We start from the raw sequence: 27,703 nt of genomic DNA, 5'->3' as shown, positions 1-27,703 counted from the left end.
ACATTCTTTTGGAGAGATTGGAAACCTTAAATTGGTCTACATGGACAAGTTCTTGCCTGGTTTAGATCTTATCTGTCGTAAAGATATCAGTTCGTCTCTGTGGATGGTTTGTCCTCTGAAAAATCAATTGTAAGTTTGTGTTCCTCAAGGTTCCGTTTTAGGACCACTATTGTTTTCACTATATATTTTACTTCTTGGTGATGTCATTCGGAAACACAATGTTAACTTTCATTGCTATGTGGACGACACACAGCTCTACATTTCGATGAAACATGGTGAAGGCCCAAAATTGCCTACCCTGGAAGCATGTGTTTCAGACATAAGGAAGTGGATGGCGGCAAATGTTTTACTTTTAAACTCGGACAAAACAGAGATGCTAGTTCTAGGTCCCAAGAAACAAAGAGATCTTCTGTTGGATCTGACAATTAATCTTGATGGTTGTACAGTCTTCTAAAATAAAACTGAAGGACCTCGGCGTTACTCTGGACCCTGATCTCTTTTTTGACGAACATATCGAGAATATTTCAAGGACAGCTTTTTTCCATCTTCGTAACATTGCAAAAATCAGAAACTTTTTGTCCAAAAATGATGCAGAAAAGCTAAACCATGCTTTTGTCACTTCTAGATTAGACTACTGCAATGCTCTACTCTCCAGCTACCCGGATAACGCACTAAATGAACTTCAGTTAGTGCTAAACACGGCTGCTAGAATCTTGACTAGAACCAAATAATTTGATCATATTACTCCAGTGCCTTCCTTTTAAGGCTAGGGCTGATTTCAAGGTTTTACTGCTAACCTACAAAATTACATGGGCTTGCTCCTAACTATCTCTCCGATTTGGTCCTGCCGTACATACCTACACATACGCTACGGTCACAAGACGTAGGCCTCCTTATTGTCCCTAGATTTTCTAAGCAAACAGCTGGAAGCAGGGCTTTCTCCTATAGAGCTAAATTTTTATGGATTGGTCTGCCTATCCACGTGAGAGACGCAGACTCGTTCTCAACCTTTAAGACTTTACTGAAGACTCATCTCTTCAGTAGGTCCTATGATTGAGTGTAGTCTGGCCCAGGGGTGCGAAGGTGAACGAAAAGGCACTGGAGCAACAAACCGCCCTTGTTGTCTCTGCCTGGCTGGTTTCTGTCTCTCCATTGGGATTTCTCTGCCTCTGACCCTATTACGGGGGCTGAGTCACTGGCTTACTGGTGCTTTCCATGCCTTCCCTAGGAGGGGTGCATCACTTGTGTGGGTTGAGTCACTGATGTGATCTTCCTGTCCGGTTTGTCGCTCCCTTGGGTTCGTGCAGTGGATGTTCGTGGGCTATACTCAGCCTTGTTTCAGGGTAGTAGGTTGGTGGTCTGTTGATATCCCTCTGGTGGTGTGGGGGCTGTGCTTTGGCAAAGTGGGTGGGGCTATATCCTGCCTGGTTGGCCCTGTCCAGGGGTATCGTCGGACGGGGCCACAGTGTCTCCCGACCCCCCCGTCTCAGCCTCCAGTATCTATGCTGCAATAGTCTATGTGCCGGGGGGCTAGAGTCAGTCTGTTATATCTGGTGTTATTCTCCTGTCTTATCCGGTGTCCTGTGTGAATTTAAGTATGCTCCCTCTTATTCTCTCTCTCCCTCCCATCCCGGAGGACCTGAGCCCTAGGACCATGCCTCAGGACTACCTGGCCTGATGACTCCTTGCTGTCCCCAGTCCACCTGGTCATGCTGCTGCTCCGGTTTCCACTTTTCTGCATGCGGCTATGGAACCCTGACCTGTTCACCGGACGCGCTACCTTGTCCCAGACCTGCTGATTTCAACTCTCTCTCTCTCTACCGCACTTGATATTTCAACCTCAAAATGCCTGGCTATGAAAAGCCAAGTGCCATTTACTCCTGATGTACTGACCTGTTGCAATCTCTACAACCACTGTGATTATTATTTGACCCTTCTGGTCATCTATGAACGTTTGAAAATCTTGAGAGAAAAATCTGGCCTTAATGGCCATGTACTGTTATAAACTCCACCCGCCACAGCCAGAAGGGGACTGGCCACCACTCAGAGCCTGGTTCCTCTCTAGGGTTCTGCCTTTCTAGGGAGTTTTTCCTAGCCACCGTGCTTCTACATCTGCATTGCTTGCGGTTTGGGGTTTTAGGCTGGGTTTATGTATAGCACTTTGTGACATCTGCTGATGTAAAAAGGGCTTTATAAATAAAATTTGATTTATTGATTGATTATACATGATGGATCATTAGCTTATACACTAACTTTCACACATCTAGATGGCCGGGAGGGGTGGGTGTGGAGCCAGTGACAGCAGGGGTTCAAACTGTAGAACCCAGTTCCTACATTTGAATATAAAAATGGATTTAATCAAACAAAAAACAATGCTACATTTTAACTCTGGGACCCTTAGGATGACAAATCAGAGCAAGATTACTGAATGTAAGTACATATTTTACCTTCAGAGGTGAATGTATCAAACCAGTTGCCGTGATACGTTTTTTGTTGTTGTGCACCCTCCTCAAACAATAGCATGGTATTTTTTCACTGTAATAGCTACTGTAAATTGGACAGTGCAGTTAGATTAATAAGAATTTAAGCTTTCTGCCCATATAAGACATGTCTATGTCCTGGAAAGTTTGCTGTTACTGACAACAGTCATGCTAATCACATTAGCGCACATTAGCTCAACCATCCCGTATACGGGACACCGATCCGGTAGAGGTTAAGGACCATCAGCAAATTACACAATGTACATGGGACAATATTGTAAAATGTCAATAGCTCCAAATTTCAGTGACTTAACTTCAAACCAACTATAAATTGTACAAATTCATATATACAAATATTGAATGCATTTAAATGAGACAACCAATTTGATCATATTACTCCAGGGCGGCAGGTAGCTTAGTGGTTAAGAGCGTTGTGCCAGTAACCGAAAGGTCGCTGGTTCTAATCCCTGAGCCGACTAGGTGAAAAATCTGTCGATGTGCCCTTGAGCAAGGCACTTAACCCCAATTGCTCCTGTAAGTCGCTCTGGATAAGAGCGTCTGCTAAATGAATAAAACTAAAAGTTGCGTAACATTAACATATTGTTCCATTTACATTGTGTAATTTATTGACGGTCCCTAACTAGCCCATGGGTTAAAGCAAAAAAAAATCCCATGACTAAAACTTAAGACGATCCTATATCGATTGTCTGGGGTCAAGTTAATCTTAAAAAGACTAGTAAGAAGCTATTTGAGAAGTTCGTAAGAAAATCATTAAATCTTAAGATATTGTTGAGGAATTGCACTTAGGAACTTATTATTTTTTTCCTTAAGAAGCTTCTTAAGTTTTTGTGTAAGAAGTGTTTTGTGAATCCAGCCCAAGGGGTCTGAATACTTTCCGAATGCACTGTATATTATCAGATGTGCTATTAGCAATAAGCATTATCACCTGTAGCCCAACTGATGAAACATTGTGGCTATCAAATGTACATAGACTGAAGCATGTCCATCTGCATTTACCCCACTGGACACATTCAGATTTTTATTATTATTAATACAATTTGTATTATAAATATATAAATAATTTATTAAGTATGCAAAAAAATTGATTTTTTTGTTTCTATTACAAAGTATGTCATTGCCCTTTTAAGAAATTCCCCCGTTACGCAGCTGAGCCTAAACTATGCTTGAAACTCTGGTTGTAAAACGATGCCATACACGCAATTGAAGGAGTAGAGAAATAAAAAAAACAGGGATCTCCCTCTTTCAAAATACATTTGCCAAAACTGCTTTCAACAGTGTTTTCCCGCAATTGCATTAAGAACATTTCTGCATTGACTTGTCAGAATACGTTTCCCTCCTATGGCTCTAGCAACTTGAATGCACCTCGAGAGCACAGGAGGCTGCTAAGGGGAAGACGGCTCATAATAATGGCTGGAACGGCGCAAATGGAATGGCATCAAACACATGTAAACCATATGTTTGATGTATTTGATACCATTCCACCAATTCCGCTCCAGCCATTACCACAAGCCCATCCTCCCCAATTAAGGTGCCACCAACCTCCTGTGCTCGAGAGGAATATTTATCTTGCATAGAACACAAAAGCCGACTAGGTAAATAGGTAAACTATTCTACTATGGGGTTGTCTGATTTAGTTTTAATAACAACATTACATGGCAAAAATAGAAGCACTGGAAAGTTCCATCCTGAGTGATAAAGTATAGGCTTTGAATTACTTTGTCAGCAGCTACAGCAGGCTACACACCATTGAGTTGAGCGCTGCTGTGTCATCAACAATCATGCATGTCAGTTCAGTGCACACAGCGTAACAAATAAAATATTTGTGAATATATTTTGTAGAAGAGACATGCTTCTGTCTGTATTAGGCTATGTCATCTCCAAACCAGCAGTGACTGAGAACTTTAAGTCCTAGGCTATCCAGTCAAACCAACTGCCCCGGTCGCACACTGCCGGCTGAAGCTAACTGGCGAAAGAAGTTGGCAAGCTTGGTAGCTAGTCTAGGCTACTTCAAGACACAACACCTGGTTACGCTGTTTCACGTTATCTAGAAAGGTGAGTGACTGTGTACTGTTTTGGCAGAGTGAAAGTACAAACGCTTCCCACGTTCAACACACACACACACATCAAAGCACGCCTCCAAAACCCAAATCTCGTTCTCAGTCGCATTTCCTAAAGAGGAGAATTTAAACCGAGGCTAAATCAGGAAGTTCAACCTCCCTTTAAAAGAACAGAAAGAATAGAACCAAAATAAATCTGACCGTCCACTCTGAACACTATGTTGGGATAATTGATACAGTATTACACATCTATGGTTGCAACTTGGTTTATGAGCTTAGCGATTTGAGTTCAGCCCCTAACAAAGCTGCTATACTGGGGGCGTAGCGTTGGTTTAACGAAAGCAGACCGTCATTGTAGGCATTTAGCTACTACAGAATGTATACTGGAGAAAGCTTGAGCCCTTTTATCAAATGCTCTCACGGTACCTTTTAATTAAAGACGATGTGGTCGATGAAACTACGGAAAGCCATTCATTTTCAGTGGAAGAGAAGCGAAGTGGGCAGGGAGCGTGAACAGAGCGGGACCTAAATTGGGGAAAGCTGAACTTTATGCAAATACTCTGCGATAACGCAGCGCGATTGACCAATTGAAGCACACTATAGCTTCCAGACCCTAATGGATTGGCTGTTGATACCTAGCATGCTAGCTATCACCCACGAGGGCGAAGCAAGGGCTAGTTAATCCCTCCGTCAGGCGTGAGCTGCACATCAATTTTATTGAACATGCTGCTCACGCGTCCAGTGTAGCAGCTCTGTAAGAACCGCTTCTTGCCGTAATGTTCTTGGTTTTTATCTCCATCCTCAGGTCTACAAGGGCATCTTCCCATGTGCCTCCGCACATCTTGCCAAATGAACATACCTTTACAGTAAAGACAAGGTTCAAATCTTTTCGCGCCACTATTAGGTTTGGGTTTCCTTTTTACTTTGAGACACCCGGATCCCTTATTTACGACGTTAGTGTTGTGTTGGAAATTTCCCTTGTTCCTCAGTTTCTCCAGCAACACTTTCCGCTGTCTTGAAGCTATGTCAAGACTTAAGGCATAAGCAATTTCAGCATTTTCCTTCTCATGCTGTTTCAAGTGGCGGGAGATCTTCGATTGGGGCTCTCCACATACAAAACAGTAATTGACATTGCCTTTACAAGGGCCAGTTTTTCTACCTCTCTTCTTTCTTCCGGAGTTGTTCATGTTGTCAAAGTCCATGGACTTGTCTAATTGGGTGTCCATGACAGCTGCTGCACCTGGTAGCTTCACACATTTCGGGACCAAGATGTTGACTGGTGAAGTCAAGAAGCGGTTTTCTTCAAAGTTCAAATAACTTTCTGGTTCAAAACTTTTCTCCACATCACGGGATTCAGTGGTGTTCTGGTGCTGAGGAGAAAGACCAAGAGGAACGTTTGTCACACTGTCTACACATTAATTTCATACAACTCAATATACTGAAGTTGTACCTGACACAACGCATTTGAGCCGAACACTGCACCTTGCCATTAATTACCTCTTATTCTAATAACTGGACTATACTGCATTTGCACTATGTACACAACACTGTATATGCACTGAATATATTTGTCACGGCAGCATCCCTTCCTCTGCATACAAAGATATTACCCCTTATATTGTATATCATGTATGTTGACTTTGTTGACTGTGTCTGTACTCTGTTTGTACATTGTCCATTGCTTGCAGCACCTATTCACTAAGTCAAATTCCTGGTATATGTAAATGTCTTTGATTCTGATTGAGTAATCAGCCTCACTCTCAGGGCTTGACAGATCAGAAGCATCATCTTTCCTCTCACGTTCTTAAACTCAAGTCAGTGCAACAAGCAGCTTTCTTAATTTCACTTCCCTTTTTCCCCCCCTCCTATTTTTACCACAAATAATGATGGAAAGAGGCCTATTTAGATGTACCTGTATACCAGCATCTGATGAGTCAGCAGGTTCATCTTCTATGACCGACTTCTTTACACAAACACGCCACCTTTTCTGAGCCGAAACAGTCTTGACCTGTGTGTTTGAGATATTACATGTTACAGCTTTCATTTGTTTCTTTTTTCATGGCACATGCCGATGCTTCTCTGTAGTGCCAGCACAATCACATAAACACATTCACACACACGCTAAGGTACTAAAGAAATCAAACATAAGAAAGAGGCACTAAGGATTTTGAGGTGCATATATTTATTTTCAGAAACTTCTAATACAGTTGATTTAATTTAACCTATATATAAGCAGGGAGTCATGCTGATACCATGGTCTCTTTCGAAGGTGAGCCCTGCATGAACACAGCAATTACACTATACACACACACACACACACACATCAATTACACAATACATATCTATATACACACATCAATATACACAATACATAAAAAGCAAACAAACCCGTATGTGGTTACCTCATACAACACATCAGCCAAGTTACATACAATTGTTATAACACCAAACCCATCCATCCCCTTACAAAATATATGAAAAAGCATTGATCTGAATAGTTTGCTTCAAAAAGTTTGAAAATTCATAAGTGTAAACACTAAAGATATCAAAGATATGAACTGCCAACACCAACTTCAGAGAACACAGCACAATGGCATCAGGTTACATGCTGCATGCAGATTCTCCTAACCACACCATCACACTGGAAACCAGTCAACATGGAATGTTACATGTCTTCCTTAACTTCAACACACAAACATGAAGAATTCTCATTAATGTAAAAACACTGTCCTAACAGTAAAGGACTCCTGCAATCTCTTCACTACCTCTTTGACGTGATTCTATTTCCTGCCAACCGCCGGAGCCAACAGCGAGCCCAATTTGTGCTGATTAGGATATGACCGCCATTCTCTGCCAGCATCTCCGGGTTTCTGCGCATCACAATGTCTCGCGTGGCTACCATCAGCATGGAAGGGCTAACCTGACCTCCGGCTCTTCTCCTCACCATTACGAAGCGAGTAATCTCCTCATCAAACATGTCTGTTCTGAATGGCCTCAAATGGGGTAGGTCTTCCACTTTCTGGACGCCCATGCTTTCAACCGTCTGTTCGTAGCTGATCCTCATGGACCTCACAGTGTTGGGGCTGATGCGTCTTCCCAATTCCTCAGACATCATGGCAGCGGCCATCTGTGCACCCACCTCCATGCACATCCGCGCAATCTTGGCTCTTTGCTCGGGGGTGTACCTGAGGTAGGTCCCTCTCCTTTGCGGATGTGGTTGAGTTCTTACTCTTCGGCGCCTGCGCAGATTTCGTAAGTCCACAGAGCTTGACTGCCCAGATGTAAGCCACTGTGGAGAGAGAGCTATGTTTTTCAATCAGCGTGTTGGAAATAAAGAAAATAAAAAGTGTGTTTATGTGTGTGCGTGTCAACGGTGTGTGTAGGTACCTGAGTTGAGCCATAGATCCGTGCTATCCGGGATCCTTGGGACATCCCTACCCCATTGAAGTTGAACTTTTAAATGGTTACGGTTAGGTAAGGGTTATGGTTAATGTGCACCAATCCGGTTTTAGACCTGGACATAGCACCGTTTCAGCTGCTACGCTTGTTTTAGATGTGTTAAATTGCTTAGATCATAAAAATCATTGTGCTACCTTATTTTTAGACCTTTCTAAGGCCTTTGACGCTGTTGACCATCACAATTTCATTCAAAGGTTGACTGAAATAGGCCTGTATCAGGCTTCTTAGAAGTGGTTTGAGAATTCTCTGTCAGACAGAACAATGTGTGATTTCTGATGGTGTTAAGTCTAAATTCCTGGATATTAAGAAAGGTGTACTACAGGGGTTGGTTTGGAACATGTTCTCTTTACTATTTATATAAATAATATTGGTCTATTTGTTAAAACTTGTAATATTCATCTGTATGCAGACTATACTGTTATGCATGTCATTGCCCCAACTAAAGACCAGCCATTGTTAGAGCTGCAATCTGACTTTGTTGCCTTACAAAATGCCCTGGTTGGTTTAAAACTTGTACTTAAATGTGACCAAGACTAAATATATGTTGTTCTCTAATTCTCGCAAAAAAATTGAGATGGACTACATACACTGAGTGTACAAAACATAGGAACATTGAGTTGCACCTCCTTTTGCCATCAGAACAGCCTCAATTCGTCGGGGCATGGACTCTACAAGGTCTTGAAAGCATTCCACAGGGATGCTGGCCCACGTTGACTCAAATGCTTCCCATAGTTGTGTCAAGTTGGCTGAATCTCCTTTGGGTGGTGGACCATTCTTGATACACACGGGAAACTGTTGAGCGTGAAAACCCAGCAGCGTTTGCAGTTCTTGACACACTCAAACTGGTGCGCCTGGCACCTACTACCATACCCCGTTCAAAGGCACTTAAATATTTTGTTTTGCCCATTCATCCTCTGAATGGCACACATACACAATGCATGTCTCAATTGTCTGAAGGCTTAAAAATCCTTATTTAACCTGTCTCCTCCCCTTTATCTACACTGATTGAAGTGGATTTAACAGGTGACATCAATAAAGGATCATAGCTTTCACCTGCTCAGTCTGTCAGGGAAAGAGTAGGTGTTCCTAATGTTTTGTACACTCAGTGTATTTATTAATTGAATGGTTCTCCCATTGATCGGGTTGCCACCTATAAATATCTGGGATTTTGGATTGACTAGGATTTAAAGTTTAAAAACATACTGATGAGCTAGTTAAAAAGATAAGATTTAAAGTGGGCTTCTTTTTTAGAAATAGATCTTGCCTTTCCCTAAACAGCAGGAAGCAGATTGTACAGTTAACTTTTTATTAAAGAATAATAAGAAAGTGAGGGTAGGGACATCAAGGAACCCGGATAGCACTGACCCTGAGCCATAGAGCAGACAGATTCTACCATCCCACTAGCAGATTAGGGGTGGGGGCAATTTATGCTTTTTGTCCCCCACTTTTTATCTGAAATCACCATCACCCACTGATTAACTTCTCATATTTACAGATAAAAAAATATTGTGAGCTAGTCCTATGACAATATTTATCTTTAGAAATTAGCACGGCATTTAGCCAATTAATATAACGAAGCTTTGGATTTTACCCCGTCTCAAAAGTGAATGGTTAGACCGTTTGGAATTTTACGCTTTGACCAATGAATGCGACCATGCGCAGCTCCAAAAAATGTTGCCGTCTTACCCTGTTCATGCAAAAAGGACTGTTTAAAGAAAAACTACCAATACTATTTATGATGGTGAACCTGAGCATTCCAAATAAAATCTGAATGACTGAAACCCCCAATCTGCAGTTGGATGTGAGTTGCGTCCACTCCAATAGGCTACACAACTCCGGTAAAACACAATTTTCTACAGTGCATTTGGTAACAATTAGTTGAGTTACAATTAGTTGAGTGACAAGCAAATGACATTGCTTGTCACTCAACTAATAAAGCCTATGATTTGACATTGTGAAAGACATTTTATAAGCATCTGAATGCTGAAGATGCCGTGAAGATGTACAAATAGCCTATTGGAACAGGGATAGGCCTACCTCTCGTTGGCTCGAGCAGCTGTCTCCCCAACTGTGCGCACAGTTGTTATCTGACAGTCACACAGTTACGTGCATAAAAGTTCAATAGGGCTACTGAACTGAAGGAGAGGACGCATCAATTCAGTCACAACAGATAAGAGGTATTTTCAGAATAAAACAATGAGTAAAAAAACATTAGTGAACCTGTGATTCGCAATGTTTGAATCGGTTTGGCTCCTCCTAAACATTTGAACCGGGGACCAGTACATATATACGTGAATAATTTCATCCCTGCTGTTCTTGCCATCATATTCCTCCAAGTTCACTTCTGTCAACTCTTGAGTTTGCGTTACGTCCTTTACTTTTATTTCCCATTCATTGTCAAAGGCTCTGAGTCTGTTGGGATTTGAATGTGAACTCAGTAAAGTGAAGTAGAAGAGGAGGTATGAGACATTTACTTAAAGGGATATTTTACTCACAAAAAAAACAGTGTAGTATTTGTTCATTAGTCCACTGTTGAAATTATCCCCACATAAAGTTAATATACAACACATTCAATAAAAAAATCTAAAAGTGTTAGCATATGATGCCCCTGCATCATCATCACACTTTGTACTGAAGATGTCGAGAAAAATGTTATGTTCTAATTCTGTGGCTGTAGGTCTCAATCTGACACTCCCAACCCTGTCAACAGCTTGTGTATGTAAAGCCTACAGGCCTTTATTCAGATAAGAACCTCTGTCTTCGAGAAAGAGAACTGACCTGTCGATGGGTCACCGATGGTCCTGCAGAGTCCTCCTTGACAGCATCTCCGTCTCGCCACAGGTTTTGGCTCCACTCCTTGCCATACACCATGTCCACTTTGGGACACAGCTGCTCACCTGCAAACAGATACACAAGCTTTGTAAATATGAGGTGTAGGACTCATGAGGTGTAGTACAGTTTGAAGTACATTATTTCAAACCATTGACAATAGGACCTGATGTAACAATACTTTCTACATTTGAGACAATTATGAATTGTTACCTTCTGTTGAAATTCCAGCCTGTGTGTCTTTCTTCCGTTGTGTGCCTTCATGTCCCGCTTCGTTCTTAATGACAACGATTTGAATCCCATCCCTCTCCATGGCTGTAGTCTGAATCAAGTACAGTAGAATTAAGTCCCACATGTTTGCATACAGACCATGAAAGAAAATGCACATGGAAATGATGCATCCATCTAGCCCAAGATGTACTCTTAAGGAGCCTACCTGATCCTTAAGGTCCAAGGACCTTAGGCCTGTTTTTTCAGATGTAGACTGGCTATGGCAGCCAAAACACCCAAATACTCCATATAAACGTGAATCGTTTCATTTTACTTTCATTTCACATTTAAAATAATTTCACAGATGCAAAATATACACTGTTTTAACCGGCTTTATCACAGTTGTAGTTGACAGTATGATTCAGCGACAACACGTATCTGGCAGCCTTCTTCCGTTACACACAGGTGTTAAGTGAATGATAGATAACTAATAACAGAGGTGGTCGCTCTGTCTTCCATAAACACACACTTTCATATAATATGTAGATAACCCTATAAAAAGGTGTGTATCAATTTAACCTTTTGTTTCTTGGAAGTTATTTCTAGCTGATATGAATGCTAAGGTCCTTATGCTTCCAAAACCGTACAACAACGCAAGCAATGCCTGTTATTGTTCAGATTGAGCGTCGGGGCTCTTAACAAAACTGTACAGAACACGCCTTCGTCCAATGACAACGTTATATGTAATGGAACAGAGAATGATCAAGGGCTACCATCTAGCTAGCTAACTAAACATATTAGGTAATAGACTGCTATTATGACATTAGCTAGGTAGCACTCTAGGTTAGTTAGCTACCTCTTCCATTGTATGAGCAGATTGTTGCAGCCATGATGATGCATCGTCCTCCTCTGAAGAATTAGGAGGACCAGCAGCATCTTGATCTCTTTTGGGACTGACGTATCCACCTGGGCCACACACAGAAGAAACACCATTAACAAGCTACCGTTAACTAGCTAGATACTGTATCTTGCTTATCCATTCACTGTCCAGTTTGCAACGCCCCCACCATTGCAAGCAATTAAACTAACGTAAGCTAGTTTGGCTAACTATGTTAGCCAGTTTACCTACCTTTACCGCGACCTGGAATTCCAACACAACGATTACAAATGGAACATGGTCGATTCCCCGCTGTCCACAGTTCTGCTTCCAAACGCTGTAACTTATTTTTGTTAGATTCGTTCTCATTTTTCAGTGCTTCGTTCTCAAATTTACTCTTGGACACCTCCAGACGAAGTTCAACAGCGCTATCCTCTACAATTCTCAGTAGTTCTACGACCGCAATTTTCACAAGCGAGTTCAAGACTGATGTTAGCTGAGTTTGTAAATAGTCACAGTTCGCCATGGTCGTCTCTTTCTTTATACAATGACAAGCATGTGAACGTGCGAAGTACTTTGAAGGTGATAGTGCTAGCTTTCACCTATGTGAAGCTAGCCACAATAGGGGAATTTGTGATTGACCTTCAAAATAAAAGTCCTTAATTGAAAGCGATGCAAATGGATACAAATCGTGGAATCATGCCATATTTGTACTAGATAATGCTAAACAAGGTTGGAATGTTGTTATATGAATTAAACAAACAAAAGACAGTAATTAGTTTTTATTTTATTTGTTGAAATTGCACTGTTGATCTCCTCAGTAGCTGTTAGAGTTAGTGTATTAAGCAGACACCGACCAGAATAATTATTTTATGTGGGGTCCTCTAATCCCACATTGCTTGGTCTGCTGCTGTATCGTTTTGGACATATGACAGGTATTGCTTGCATGCATGATACAGAGGCTGAAGCAAAAAAAAAAAAGAAATAGCTAAATAAGCTATTTTGCTTACTGTTGAAGAATGATAAATAGCCAGAATAGTGGTGTTTCACTGTGACGCTGATATTGCTGCTGGTGTTTTATTTCTAATGGCTTGTATTGAGACAAATTCATACAACTGTAACACCCATGCATATTATTCAATGACACTGATGTTCAAGATAGCTTGCTTATATATTCACCTTATGCATTGATAACTAATATTAGCAGCGATATATGATGCAATATAACTAGATTAGAAGGAATAGCTACTTCATCCTAATGTAAGCTAAATGCATTGGATACAAAACACTCACTGGCATATTATGAAGGAGAACATGTCCTGTCCAATTTAACTACACTGAGTGTACATATCATTAAGAACACCTGCTCTTTCCGTGACATAGACTGACCAGGTGAAAGCTATGATCTCTTATTAATGTGACTTAAATCCACTTCAATCAGTATAAATAAAGGGGAGGAGACAGGTTAAAGAAGGATTTTTAAGCCTTGAGACAATTGAGCGGGATTGTGTATGTGTGTCATTCAGAGGATGAATGGGCAAGACAAAATATTTAAGTGCCTTTGAATGGCTTATGGTAGTAGGTGCCAAGCGCACCGGTTTGTGTCAAGAACTACAACGCTGCTGGATTTTTCACACTCAACAGTTTCCCGTGTGTATCAAGAATGGTCCACCACCCAAAGGACATCCAGCCAACTTGACACAATTGTGGGAATCATTGGAGTCAACATGGGCCAGCATCCCTGTGGAACGCTTTCGACACCTTGTAGTGTCCATGCCCTAACAAATTGAGGCTGTTCTGAGGGCGGGTGTGCAATTCCATATTAGGAAGGTTTTCTTAGTGTTTTGTACACTCAGTGTATATGCATGCATATCAAACAGGAATATATACTGAACAACAATATAAACGCAACATGTAAAGTGTTGGTCCCATGTTTCACGAGCTGAAATAAAAGATCCCTGAAAAATTACATATGCACAAAGAGCTTATTTCTCTAAAATGTTGTGCACAAATTTGTTTACATCCCTGTTTAGTGAGCGTTTCTCCTTTGCCAAGATAATCCATCCACCTGACAGGTGTGGCATATCAAGAAGCTGATTATTTTTACATTTTATTCATTTAGCAGACACTCTTATCCAGAGCGACTTACAGGAGCAATTAGGGTTAAGTGCCTTGCTCAAGGGCACATCGACAGATTTTTCACCTAGTCGGCTCGGGGATTAGAACCAGCGACCTTTCGGTTACTGGCACAACGCTCTTAACCACTAAGCTACCTGCCGCCAGCATAATCATTACACAGGTGCACCTTGTGCTGGGGAAAATAAAAGGCCACTCTAAAATGTGCAGTTTTGTCACACATCACAATGCCACAGGTGTCTCAAGTTTTGAGGGAGCATGCATTTGGCATGTTGACTGCAGGAATGTTCAACAGAGCTGTTGCCCGAGAATTGAATGTTAATTTCTCTACCATAAGCATGACTAAATTTGCCCTCATGTACTAAACAAGATTTTGAATGTTGGAGGTTCATCTGCTCCATATGTCCCCCACTTGGGGATGACTTATTTTGTACAATGGACTGTGTTCTAAGGATTCATGCACAGATACAGGAAAACCAATAAGTGTTCATATTTATAAAAAATGACAAGTGTTGATGTCTCCCCATTCCCCACGGTTCTGGTTTTGAAGCTTGGGCATCTGGGGGCTGCAGTTCATCTGTCTAATTCCCTGCAAGGAGAAAAAGGCATGAATAATATTACAATGGTGTATTCATTTAATTCATTACAGTGAGGGAAAAAAGTATTTGATCCCCTGCTGATTTTGCCCACTGACAAAGAAATGATCAGTCTATAATTTCAATGGTAGGTTTATTTGAACAGTGAGAGACAGAATAACAACAAAAAAATCCTGAAAAACGCATGTCAAAAATGTTATAAATTGATTTGCATTTTAATGAGGGAAATAGGTATTTGACCCCCTCTCAATCAGAAAGATTTCTGGCTCCCAGGTGTCTTTTATACAGGTAACGAGCTGAGATTAGGAGCACACTCTTTAAGGGAGTGCTCCTAATCTCAGTTTGTTACCTGTATAAAAGACACCTGCCCACAGAAGCAATCAATCAGATTCCAAACTCTCCACCATGGCCAAGACCAAAGAGCTCTCCAAGGATGTCAGGGACAAGATTGTAGACCTACACAAGGCTGGAATGGGCTACAAGACCATCGCCAAGCAGCTTGGTGAGAAGGTGACAACAGTTGATGCGATTATTTGCAAATGGAAGAAACACAAAATAACTGTCAATCTCCCTTGGCCTGGGGCTCCATGCAAGATCTCACCTCATGGAGTTGCAATGATCATGAGAACGGTGAGGAATCAGCCCAGAACTACACGGGAGGATCTTGTCAATGATCTCAAGTCAGCTGGGACCATAGTCACCAAGAAAACATTTACGTCATTTAGCAGAAGCTCTTATCCAGAGCGACTTACAAATTGGCGCATTCACCTTATAGCCAGTGGGATAACCACTTTACAATATGTTTTTGGTTTTGTTTTACCAAACAATTGGTAACACACTACGCAGTGAAGGACTGAAATCCTGCAGCGCCCGCAAGGTCCCCCTGCTCAAGAAAGCACATATACTGGCCCTTCTGAAGTTTGCCAGTGAACATCTGAATGATTCAGAGGAGAACTGGGTGAAAGTGTTGTGGTCAGATGAGACCAAAATCGAGCTCTTTGGCATCAACTCAACTCGCCGTGTTTGGAGGAGGAGGAATGCTGCCTATGACCCCAAGAACACCATCCCCACCATCAAACATGGAGGTGGAAACATTATGCTTTGGGGGTGTTTTTCTGCTAAGAGGACAGGACAACTTCACCGCATCAAAGGGACGATGGACGGGGCCATGTACCGTCAAATCTTGGGTGAGAACCTCCTTACCTCAGCCAGGGCATTGAAAATGGGTCGTGGATGGGTATTCCAGCATGACAATGACCCAAAACACATGGCCAAGGCAACAAAGGAGTGGCTCAATAAGAAGCACATTAAGGTCCTGGAGTGGCCTAGCCAGTCTCCGAACCTTAATCCCATAGAAAATCTGTGGAGGGAGCTGAAGGTTCAAGTTGCCAAACGTCAGCCTCGAAACCTTAATGACTTGGAGAAGATCTGCAAAGAGGAGTGGAACAAAATCCCTCCTGAGATGTGTGCAAACCTGGTGGCCAACTACAAGAAACGTCTGACCTCTGTGATTGCCAACAAGGGTTTTGCCACCAAGTACTAAGTCATGTTTTGCAAATACTTATTTCTCTCATTAAAATGCAAATCAATTTATAACATTTTAGACATGCGTTTTTCTGGATTTCTTTGTTGTTATTCTGTCTCTCACTGTTCAAATAAACCTACCATTAAAATTATAGACTGATCATGTCTTTGTCAGTGGGCAAACGTACAAAATCAGCAGGGGATCAAATACTTTTTTCCCTCACTGTATATATTCTTGTTTGATATGCATATCATTCAATTGGACATGTTCTCCTTTATAATATGCCAGTGATTGTTTTGTATCCAATGCATTTTGTTTACATTAGGATGAAGTAGCCAAGGCCTTCTAATTTAGTTATATTGCATCATATCGCCTGCTAATATTAGTTATCAATGCATAAGCTGAATATAAAACCAAGCTATCTTGAACATCAGTGTAATTTAATATGCATGGGTGTTACAGTTGTATGAATTTATAACAATGCAAGCCTGATCATTAGAAATAAAACACCAGCATTCCTAACGCAATGCAATATTAGCTTCACAGTAAATCACCACTATTCTGGCTATTTATCATTCTTCAACAGTAAGCAAAATAGCTTATTTATCTATTTAAAAAATGTTTAGCTTCAGCCTAGCTATGTACTATGCATGCAACTGCAAGCAATACCTGTCATACGTTCACAACGATGTAGCATGAGGCCAAGCAATATGCGAGAGGAGGACCCCACATAAAATAGTTATTCTGGTCGGTGTCGGCTTAATACACTAACAGGTACTGAGGAGATCGATTCTGTTACTTGTTTACTTGTTATTTGTGTTTAATATTTCCATTCTGGGATAGTTGTTCACTGAATTGCTAGCTGCTACATTGGCTACAATGTAAACAAACAAACAAGCAAGCTAGCAATATTGACGCCGGCTGCGCGAAGATGCGGTTTCCTGTTTAGGTTATAGAGGTCACGTCGAAGTACAATTCAAATTTAAAGGATTTTAATAAGCGCTCTGCGTTCTCCCATACTTGACAGTATGCTCTTTGGTGTTTTTAGAAGAACACCCTTGAAAGAATGCAAGTGTGCATTATGAAACAGACTTAATTTCGCATATGGGGGCTAAGAAAGTTGTAAAAGTAATCAACAACTACTGTGTGTGGGTCGGAGTCACGAACAAGTCAAACAACAGGGACTTGCAGTAGCAGTGCGTGGGAAAGTCAATAGGGAAGCCAAGCCCGGGAAAATAAAGCCATATTACAACCTATGTGTTGTGATAATTGCGTTGTTTGCTTTATAACCTGTTGGTTCATATGCCTTGCCACCGTGATAGGCCTAAGGCCAAGCAAATAAGAAGACACAGTGAAGAATAAATTCAACCACATCTTTGTTTCATCACAAAACCGGAGAGCAATGTCTGTCATGTGAAGTCCACAAAGCATATTGCATGTAACAAACAGTTACATGACCTACAGCATGGTCAAGCAAGTTAAAACCAGTTAAATGTAACTACATGTAATCTATGTAATCTCCAAAAGTAATTATTTATCATGAGAGGGCCATAAACAATAATATTTTATATGTATTTCCTATTGAACAAAACTGTATGAATAAGGCTTGAAATTACTTATATGCTTTCGAAATATAGTATAATCAAATTATAAAACAACTAACTATAAGATTTCACCTTCCTTATAACTGTAAAATACATATTTGTATGTTTAGTGTTAGAGACAATATGCATATTTTCTAACGGTCTCTCTTGATCAAAATGTCTGCCCACATCGCTGTGAATGTCTCACAGAGCTCTAGCTTGGCTTCCTGAACTCGTTAGGAACTCGCCTTTCATCTCATATTAATCTTGTCCATCTATGACAAACAGAAAGTGTTTTTTTGTTTCAAATCTATGATTTATTTTAGATTAATGACTATAAATCGATCTCTGAATGTGCTACCATAATGAAACCACTCTCTCCTGCTGCGCTACAATGTAACGATTGCAGGCAAGTGCTTTGACAGTGGCTGTGATGTAGGGTTCAGCCAGGAGTTGATGGACAGCCGGATGAGCGAATGAAATGGTAAGAGGGACATCCCAGCTTCAAGTGGTTTCAGATTTCACTTCCTATGTCACACAGGCTCAGAAAATATACTCTGTGTCTGTGGGAACCAGGCTGTCGCTCAATGCAAGCCATTTAGATCTACAGTGACACAGATCGATTTATAAGCGAAAATGTCGGTTGGAACCAGTACCAGAACCACGCAGGTCCCCTAAACTGGGGACTTTACATCCAAGAGATAATTATTATTGTTTGATTAACCATTGATTTAGATCCACGGAGCGTTACCGCAACTAGCAATGAAAACAGGAGCTGCCTCCACTATTCCAGCACCATTTCAACTTCAACATCATCAAATCACCTATGCTTAGACTAATACAGTGACAACTAAAAGATACCAAAAACGATTTAGTCTAATCAACGTACGCTAAATATGATGTGGCTGTCCATAGTATTGATTATGTGTGCAAATAGAAAAAACATTGACTCACCCTACTTGTAGAGAAACGCATGCACAAACGGCAATGCCATCCTCCTCTCTTTCATGTTGATGAAACGTCTGAGGCTACCTGGCTAAAACTGCTTGCTCGCTAGCCTAACTTCCTTTAATGGGCAACGATGAGCTAGCTAGTTAACATTAGCCTACTAGCTACATCTAGTTACATATTGAACTTCCATCCTCTCAGGCCAGGGGTACAATGTATGAATTTATGGTTGGATCAGAATCGCCATTATAAGTCCAAATCCCTATCTCCATCCATGGCTAATTTAGGAAAGGGTCAATTTTTGCTAGCTAACCACCAGAGGACAACGACACAACTAGATGCAACAATTCAAGTTTTTTCAATCAATTATGTTTGGCTTGTGATGTGATGTGATGTGATTGGTGTGAAAGCCAAATCCAAAAAAATGTTTTAATGCAGCAGGACCATTCACAGTTGAGCTCGCTCAGTTTAGCTCAACACTGATTGTCTATTATTTTATCATTTTTTTATTAAGGGAGGCCAAATGCTAACTGGCTTCCCTTGCATTCAATGCTACGGGCGGCAACAATGTCATACTCCTTTTGACCAGACAGCATCAGATAGATGGGCAACACATCCTGAGACAGAGGGGCGCTGTTTCGATCGCTCGGATGCTTTCTCCGGTGAGATACATTCAGCCTCTTGCGAATTGAAGAACAATTATGAAACAGAGAGACGAAAGATACATTATGTAGTTTTTTTTCTTTGTAAATTTTTAAGCCTGGCTTCCCTTGGAACCATGAATACACGCCACTGGGTTCTTGAACAAGCGATCGACAACAGCAGTCGACAATGGGACAGGTCATGAAGCTAGCGCATGAAACGAAGCAATAGCAAACATTATCAACCTGTGCACAATAGCAAATTACATCAGCCTGTGCATGGTGTGGCGTACCGCAGACAAGCCGGACAGAGTCTACATCACGCGGAGGTGGCTCCCTCTGCTGGATGAGCCTTGTTTCGATGGCTCCTCCGGCCAGGACTAATTGAGTCTGATTGAGGCTGGTGAGTAATCAAGGGGCTGATTGTTCACCAGCCATACGGAGCCCATAAAGCTGCCAGGAGGGAAGCGGTTGGAGGTAGTGAGAGGTTGCTACCGGATAGACGTCCTCACGGTCTGCTAGAACCGAGGGGCTCGGTGTTCTACCCCAGAGGAGACCGCATTCCCTGAAGCCCAGAAGACGGTAACCCGGAAGAGGTCTCCTGGAGGAGACCTGTTTTCTTCTCTTTTTCTTTATTGTTTGAAATAAACACCCTTGAAACTGAGGTATCACACGTGTCTGATCGGTGTAAACATTTAGATCAGGGCTGCCCAACCCTCTTCCTGGAGATCTACTGTCCTGTAGGTTTTCAGTCCAACCCTAATTTAGCGTATCTGATTCAGTTAGTTAAGGTCTTGTTGAGCAGCTAATAAGTAGAACCAGGTGTGTTAAATTAGGGTTGGACTGAAAACCCACAGGACTGTAGATCGCCAGGAAGAGGGTTGGGCAGCCCTGCATTAGATCAAACCCCCTGGTCTGCAACAATGGTTAATAGCAAACGACAAAACAATAGACATCAGCAAATTCAGTATACAATATAGTATTGGAACATATAGAACAACCTAGATTAACCCAATGATAATGAGCCAGCTGTGCCTTTTACACATTTAAATCAGCCGAAGGCCAGTCGTGACAAAAAATGCATCAGGTCAATCTCTTGGCCTGACAAATAAAATATTTTTGAGGCAGTATCTTAGTAAAATCATGTTGCTATAGGTTTATATTACCCCAAGTATGCATTACCTTCCAACGATTTTCTTAAACCCACCTTGGTCGCAATCAATCAAAAGGTTTGTCTCTTGAACTTGGGTTCTGGACTGAATCATGGCCCATATAGCCCATCTCTCCAAATTGTCATTTGTGAGAAAATACAAACGATTACTACGTGGTCTTTGTCTTATTAGAAGTCCTACTCTGACACCCAGAGAAAACAATTCTGAATAATGACAAATTGCAACAGAAATAATGTTATAATCCGTATTTATTTAAATAAACAATTTGTGTAATCTCTTCACAGTTGTGTTCTGTGGTTGTCACTGAGTAGACTGATAGCCCATTTCATTTATCCACAATCAATAGGTAAGGCTGTAAAATGCAACGTCAATGTCAATACGCACAATAGGCTAAATGGGGAGGTGATTTCCCACAGTCAAAGTCCTGCAATATGAGCTACGACGCTAATATTTGTATAACCTTTTCATTGTTATGTTCTGTTGGTGTCACTGAGTAGACTGATACCCCATTTCATTGATCCACAATCCACAGGTAAGGCTGTACAGTGAAATTTAAGTATGTCCCCAATTCTGAAGTCTAATACATCCACAGTGCGATTTCAACTGATGTAACTTTTTTTGGTCAAATTAACTCATTATTGTCTTTTGTTGATTTTATATAACAACATCCCAACATTGTCTAGTCCAAATATAGCATGATTCCACTATTTATATCCATTTACATCACATTAAATTACACTTTTATTTTGAAAGGGAACCACAAATTCCATTATTGTGGCTAGCTTCACATAGGTCTAGCTAGCTACTGTCCTTCGGTTGTCGATAGTTACCACAGTCACAAAGTGGCCTTATCGTAAAAATTAATGAAAACAAAAAATAGCTTTTGGTCTTCATTTAAGGTTAGAGTTATGCATAAGGTTATGCATAAGGTTAGAGTTATGCATAAGGTTAGCAGTGTGGTTAGGGGTAGGTTTAAAATCAGATTTTAGGAAGATACATTAGCGGGGTTTAGCCATAATTAAATAAAGGTTAAATAAATAAAAATATTTAAAAAATATGACTTTGTGGCTGCGGTAACTAGTGACGACCCCGTCAAAGACAGTACAGTGAAGATAGGCTAAAACTGCTTCTCCAATAGAAATCCCTGATCACACTTGTAGGCGATTTCATGACGACGTTGGCGAGCATTGCCCATGCGTAGAAACAAGTCATCAGGTCTAACGGTCGTCTCGCGCTGAACTGCGCATGTGCTGGCCGACAAATCAAAGGCACTCCTATATAAGGTTGTTTTTGATGAAAATTAAAACGTGTCAGTTTGTCACTTTCACGAGGTTGGAGTAATAACATCTTCAACTACTTGAGACATTGGTTCGAATCTAGATTGTGCCTTTAGATTTCGAGAAAATCAACAAGAATTTTACACTTCTTTCATTGACTTCTCAAACACCGGCCTGGTCGGAAGCGTTCCTGAAAGTCTTGCAATATAACGCCTCTGGGTTTAGAAACTCTGTGATCCTGTCTTCCTCCTCCTTCGCCTTCTTCGCCTTCTTCTTCTTCTTCTTCTTCGGTGGGGTTTTACAACGCACTATATCTTATTATGGTGTATTGCCGCCACCTACTGGGTGGGGTGAAAACGGAGAAACTTTAACGCAAAAAGGGAAATTGCTAAATAGGGTGAAGGGTGAAAAACAGTCATAATATTCACCCCAAAAAACGTAAACAAAAAACAATAACGAGGCTCAGAACGCCTCCATGCTGCAGGTGGGCCTGAAGATCCGAGCGGTGATGGGGAGAATGACAGCTCTACAACTCAACATGTGTGATTCTATGTTCCATAATGAAGAGCTTATGGACATACTGAGACAGTGGAAGTTTAACGCACTCCTTTCTGATCCAATGATGCCTTGCAGTGACTTAATGGCAGATGCTCTTAACATACCTCTCATTATCTCGTTAAGGTTTACATTTGGCATGGCTTTCGAGAGGCATCGTTGCCAGTTACCAGCAACCCCCTCTTTCGTTCCTACAATTTTGTTATGTATATGATGCAGTCTAGTCTTTTCTGTATACACTGCCTAGTGACCCTGCATAATTACTACAGTGAGATCAAGGGTAAGTTGATCATAATTTGTCAAAAGTTTGAAGGGTCCTTGCATCAGAAGCTCAATCTTATCTCTGGTATTTGAATATCTGCAAATAGAACATAATGTCATAACTTGGTTTATTCTTGTCTTTTTTTTTTTTTTCACCTTTATTTAACCAGGTAAGCCAGTTGAGAACAAGTTCTCATTTACAACTGTGACCTGGCTAAGATAAAGCAAAGCAGTGCGATTAAAAACAACAACACAGAGTTACATATGGGGTAAAACAAAACATAAAGTCAAAAAATACAACAGAAAATATATATACAGTGTGTGCAAATGTAGCAAGTTATGGAGGTAAGGCAATAAGTAGGCTATAGTGCAAAATAATTACAATTAGTATTAACACTGGAATGATAGATGTGCAAGAGATTATGTGCAAATAGAGATACTGGGGTGCAAATTAGCAAAATAAATAACAATATAGGGATGAGGTAGTTGGGTGGGCTAATTTCAGATGGGCTGTGTACAGGTGCAGTGATCGGTAAGGTGCTCTGACAACTGATGCTTAAAGTTAGTGAGGGAGATAAGAGTCTCCAGCTTCAGAGATTTTTGCAATTTGTTCCAGTCATTGGCAGCAGAGAACTGGAAGGAATGGCGGCCAAAGGAGGTGTTGGCTTTGGGGATGACCAGTGAGATATACCTGCTGGAGCGCATACTACGGGTGGGTGTTGCTATGGTGACCAATGATCTAAGATAAGGCGGGGATTTGCCTAGCAGTGATTTATAGGCCTGGAGCCAGTGGGTTTGACGACGAACATGTAATGAGGACCAGCCAACAAGAGCGTACAAGTCACAGTGGTGGGTAGTGTATGGGGCTTTGGAGACAAAACGGATGGCACTGTGATAGACTACATCCAATTTGCTGAGTAGAGTGTTGGAGGCTATTTTGTAAATGACATCGCCGAAGTCAAGGATCGGTAGGATAGTCAGTTTTACGAGGGCATGTTTGGCAGCATGAGTGAAGGAGGCTTTGTTGCGAAATAGGAAGCCGATTCTGGATTTAACTTTGGATTGGAGATTCTTAATGTGAGTCTAGAAGGAGAGTTTACAGTCTAACCAGACACCTAGGTATTTGTAGTTGTCCACATACTCTAGGTCAGACCCGTCGAGAGTAGTGATTCTAGTCGGGTAGGCGTGTGCCAGCAGCATTCGATTGAAGAGCATGCATTTAGTTTTACTAGTGTTTAAGAGCAGTTGGAGGCTACTGAAGGAGTGTTGTATGGCATTGAAGCTCGTTTGGAGGTTTGTTAACACAGTGTCCAATGAAGGGCCAGATGTATACAAAATGGTGTCGTCTGCGTAGAGGTGGATCTGAGAGTCACCAGCAGCAAGAGCGACATCATTGAAATACACGGAGAAAAGAGTCGGCCCAAGAATTGAACCCTGTGGCACCCCCATAGAGACTGCCATAGGTCCAGACAACAGGCCCTCCGATTTGACGCATTGAACTCTATCTGAGAAGTAGTTGGTGAACCAGGCGAGGCAGTCATTTGAGAAACCAAGGCTACATTTGATTGTTTTAGAGTGAATAAGCAAAAACAAGTAAGGCACTCCTTTGATACAGTTCTGATAGAAGCAGTGCTTTTCCTATTTACGTTATATGTGAACAGAATCTGTTCTGTGTGCAAATTTGAAAAACTTAATGCATATTACACACTTTTCAGTACAATAACTGTTCCATTGTGATGGAGAATCCTCTTTGAAAGTTTGGTCCTGCTTTAAATTACGTTCAGCTATTAAAGGCTTCATAAAGCCTTCAAAATGCCTTCATACACACTACATAAATGTGTTACAAAGCATCTATAACTGTATGTCATGCTTTATAAAGGGTTCATAAATGTGTCATAACTGAGTGACAATCACCATTGTCAAATGTGACATAATCCACTATGCAGAATATGATATATACACGTGCTTTATAAAGGGTGACATGTTGTGCTGAAGGATGGCAAACACTCTAAAGTGAAGTCATGTTAGTCGCTTAAGACCTAATCCGTTCCCAGAAACTTCAGCCGAAATGCGCGGAAGGTTTGGTGGACTAACGCATCACACTTGGCCTTCATTAGATAGGGTTAGGTTTCAAATCTAATTTTAAGAAGAGAAATTGTGGAAATGGGCAGGGTTTAGCCATAATTATGACTTTGTGGCTGTGTTAACTAATGACGACCTGGAGGAATGATGACAAATACTTAGAATTATAAGGTCACTCCCACTAAGGCCAACTTTGAATGGTTGATATCCCAGGCTTATACACTACCAGTCAAAAGTTTGGACACACCTACTCATTCAAGGGTTTTTCTTTATTTTTAAAATGTTTTACATTGTAGAATAATAGTGAAGACATCAAAACTACGAAATAACACATATGGAATCATGTAGTAACCAAAAAAGTGTTAAACAAATCAAAATATATTTGAGATTTGAGATTCTTCAAATAGCCACACTTTGCCTTGATGACAGCTTTGCACACACTTGGCATTCTCTCAACCAGCTTCATGAGGTGTCACCTGGAATGCATTTCAATTAACAGGTGTGCCTTCTTAAAAGTTAATTTGTGGAATTTCTCTCCTTCCTAATACGTTTGAGCCAATCAGTTGTGTTGTGACAAGGTAGGGGGGGTATACAGAAGATAGCCCTATTTGGTAAAAGACCAAGTCCATATTATGGCAAGAACAGCTCAAATAAGCAAAGAGAAACGACAGTCCATCATTACTTTAAGACATGAAAGTTAGTCAATACGGAACATTTCATGAACTTTGAAAGTTTCTTCAAGTGCAGTCGCAAAAAACATCAAGCGCTATGATGAAACTGGCTCTCATGAGGACCGCCACAGGAATGAAAGACCCAGAGTTACCTCTGCTGCAGAGGATAAGTTCATTAGAGTTACCAGCCCAAATAAATGTTTCACAGAGTTCAAGTCACAGACACATCTCAACATCAACTGTTCAGAGGGGACTGTGTGAATCAGGCATTCATGGTCGAATTGCTGCAAAGAAACCTTTTAAAACACAGGCTTATGTCATATTTGACATAGTGGGTTATGTCACATTTGACATTGGTGGTTATATCACACAGTTATGCCACATTTATCAACCCTTTATAGAGCATGACATATGGTTATAGATGATTTCTGACACATTTATGTAGTGTTTATGAAGACTTTATGAAGGCTTAATGAAGCCTTTATAAGCTGCACGTCATTTAAAGCGGTCTAATGCTATAGCTACTTATTCAGCAGTACTGTGTCTCATTCATAATCCATCTTTATATTTATCAGGCAAACCTACGACTTTATGTGAGACCATGGGGAAGGCAGATATCTGGTTGATACGAACCTACTGGGACTTTGAGTATCCTTGACCTTTCCTTCCAAACTTTACATTTGTGGGCGGCCTTCACTGTAAACCTGCAAACCCACTTCCAGAAGTAAGGCCTTTAAATACAGTCTATCAACTGTCTTACAAGATAATTCAACAGTCCTGAAGGCTGATATCAGCGAATCACAATAAAGTAACATGTTATCAGTCCATTTAGTAGGATTGCACTGAGATTGTGTTGTTTTTTCAGGCCATGTAGGAGTTTGTGCAGAGCTCAGGAGATGATGGAATCGTGGTGTTTTCACTGGGGTCCATGGTCAAGAACCAAACTAAAGAAAGAGGAAACACCATAGCCACTGCACTGGGAAAAATACCACAAAAGGTTAGTCGGTTGCTTAAAAAAAATTGCTTTGTACAATTGTTATAAGCAGAGGTGTCATCGCCATTGATCCCTGATTTTGATCAATTTGTAGAATTCAAACATACAAGCAGCCTACAGTTTTCCTTTACACAGAATTCTGTCAGAGATATTGAATTGAGCTATTAATGCCCCTTCAAAAAGCATATTAGAGTATCGTTTCAATCCAGATTCTCTTTCATATTCCTGTTTTCTCACCAAAGGTGTTGTGGAGATACAGTGGGGAGAAACCAGAGACTCTTGCCCCCAACACAAGAGTTTATGACTGGATTCCACAAAACGATTTACTTGGTAATATGTCCTTCTTTATAACAGTCATATAAACATATAAACAGTCCTTGTGTGCAACACCGTGTTCAACAACCCTGCTTTCTCTCATTGTGTTGTATCAAAAAGGTCATCCAAAGACCAAAGCCTTCATCACCCATGGTGGGACAAATGGATTATATGAATCCATTTACCATGGATTACCAATGGTGGGCACCCCCCTGTTCGCTGACCAGCCAAGCAATATCATCCAGATGAAAAACAAGAGAGCTGCTGTGATGGTGGACTTCAACAAGATTACATGCAAATACCTTGTGGATGGCCTCAACAGTGTGATCCATGCTCCATCGTAAGTCACAAATATACAACTGGTTCCCTCACTCACAGATTGGCTTATTTCAAAGCCACAACCATTTGGACAACTGTTGAACATGTGCAGTGAAATAACTGTGTCTATTCCCCTTTCACCATGTATAAAGCAAGCATAATGAGGCTGTCAAGAATCCACCACGACCTACCAATGAAACCCTTGGATACAGCTGTGTTCTGGATTGAATTTGTGGTGCGTAACAAAGGGGCTAAGCACCTGAGGGTGGAGGCCCATAACTTGAGCTAGTACCAGTACCACTGTCTAGATGTGGCAGCTGCCCTGCTTGCTATAGTGACACTTGCCATTGTTGTATGCATTAAAACATGCATTTTCAGCGTCCACAAGTGCTGCAAGAAAACTAAAGCAAGACAGAAGACAGTGACCCCTGGAATAATGTTAACGTCAGGGATTATTGCAGTGAAACAGTCATCTGTGCTCTGATATGTTTTATATTGACATTTAATTGTACTTAATTACAGGATTTTTGTTTGTATGGTATATAAATGGTTCACCACTGGTTTTCAGTCATTTCATGTGTACGAGGGCTAGTCTCTTGCTCTGTTGGCTAAGATGGTTTGCTTTGTTGTGTGTGCTGTAGTTATACTGCAGAAGGTTGCTATGATCCCTGCTCGGGATCCACAGTTGGGCTTTTA

At 41.0% G+C, this 27,703-nt stretch overlaps 1 protein-coding gene and 1 pseudogene across 3 annotated transcripts in view; one reads left to right on the top strand and one right to left on the bottom strand.

The window, feature by feature from the left end:
- LOC311112875 (uncharacterized protein) overlaps window positions 1-12,547 on the bottom strand; it is a 32,345-nt gene extending 19,798 nt beyond the window's left edge. The window contains exons 1-6 of one of the 2 annotated variants that reach the window (XM_084156013.1): window positions 12,186-12,533; window positions 11,913-12,022; window positions 11,060-11,168; window positions 10,796-10,914; window positions 6,471-6,566; window positions 5,718-5,928 (exon numbers count right to left, since the gene is read on the bottom strand). In XM_084156013.1, the coding sequence (XP_084012139.1) occupies window positions 5,718-5,928; window positions 6,471-6,566; window positions 10,796-10,914; window positions 11,060-11,168; window positions 11,913-12,022; window positions 12,186-12,459 (919 nt within the window). In that variant the 5' untranslated portion in view covers window positions 12,460-12,533. Of the gene's footprint in view, window positions 1-5,717; window positions 5,929-6,470; window positions 6,567-6,727; window positions 7,848-10,795; window positions 10,915-11,059; window positions 11,169-11,912; window positions 12,023-12,185 lie in introns of those variants that run through there. The other variant, XM_084156015.1, reaches the window with a different exon arrangement.
- A 5,862-nt stretch (window positions 12,548-18,409) lies between these two features.
- LOC311112997 (UDP-glucuronosyltransferase 2A1-like) lies at window positions 18,410-27,491 on the top strand (annotated as a pseudogene). The gene is made up of 7 exons: window positions 18,410-18,415; window positions 22,272-22,646; window positions 25,956-26,104; window positions 26,255-26,377; window positions 26,617-26,704; window positions 26,810-27,029; window positions 27,152-27,491. The product of its transcript is annotated as a UDP-glucuronosyltransferase 2A1-like (transcript).
- Window positions 27,492-27,703: the final 212 nt, after the last annotated feature.

This window comes from Coregonus lavaretus (assembly GCF_964263955.1).
Source record: "Coregonus lavaretus genome assembly, chromosome: 39".
NCBI classification, from domain to species: domain Eukaryota; kingdom Metazoa; phylum Chordata; class Actinopteri; order Salmoniformes; family Salmonidae; genus Coregonus; species Coregonus lavaretus.
This window is presented reverse-complemented; position numbering and strand designations above follow the sequence as displayed.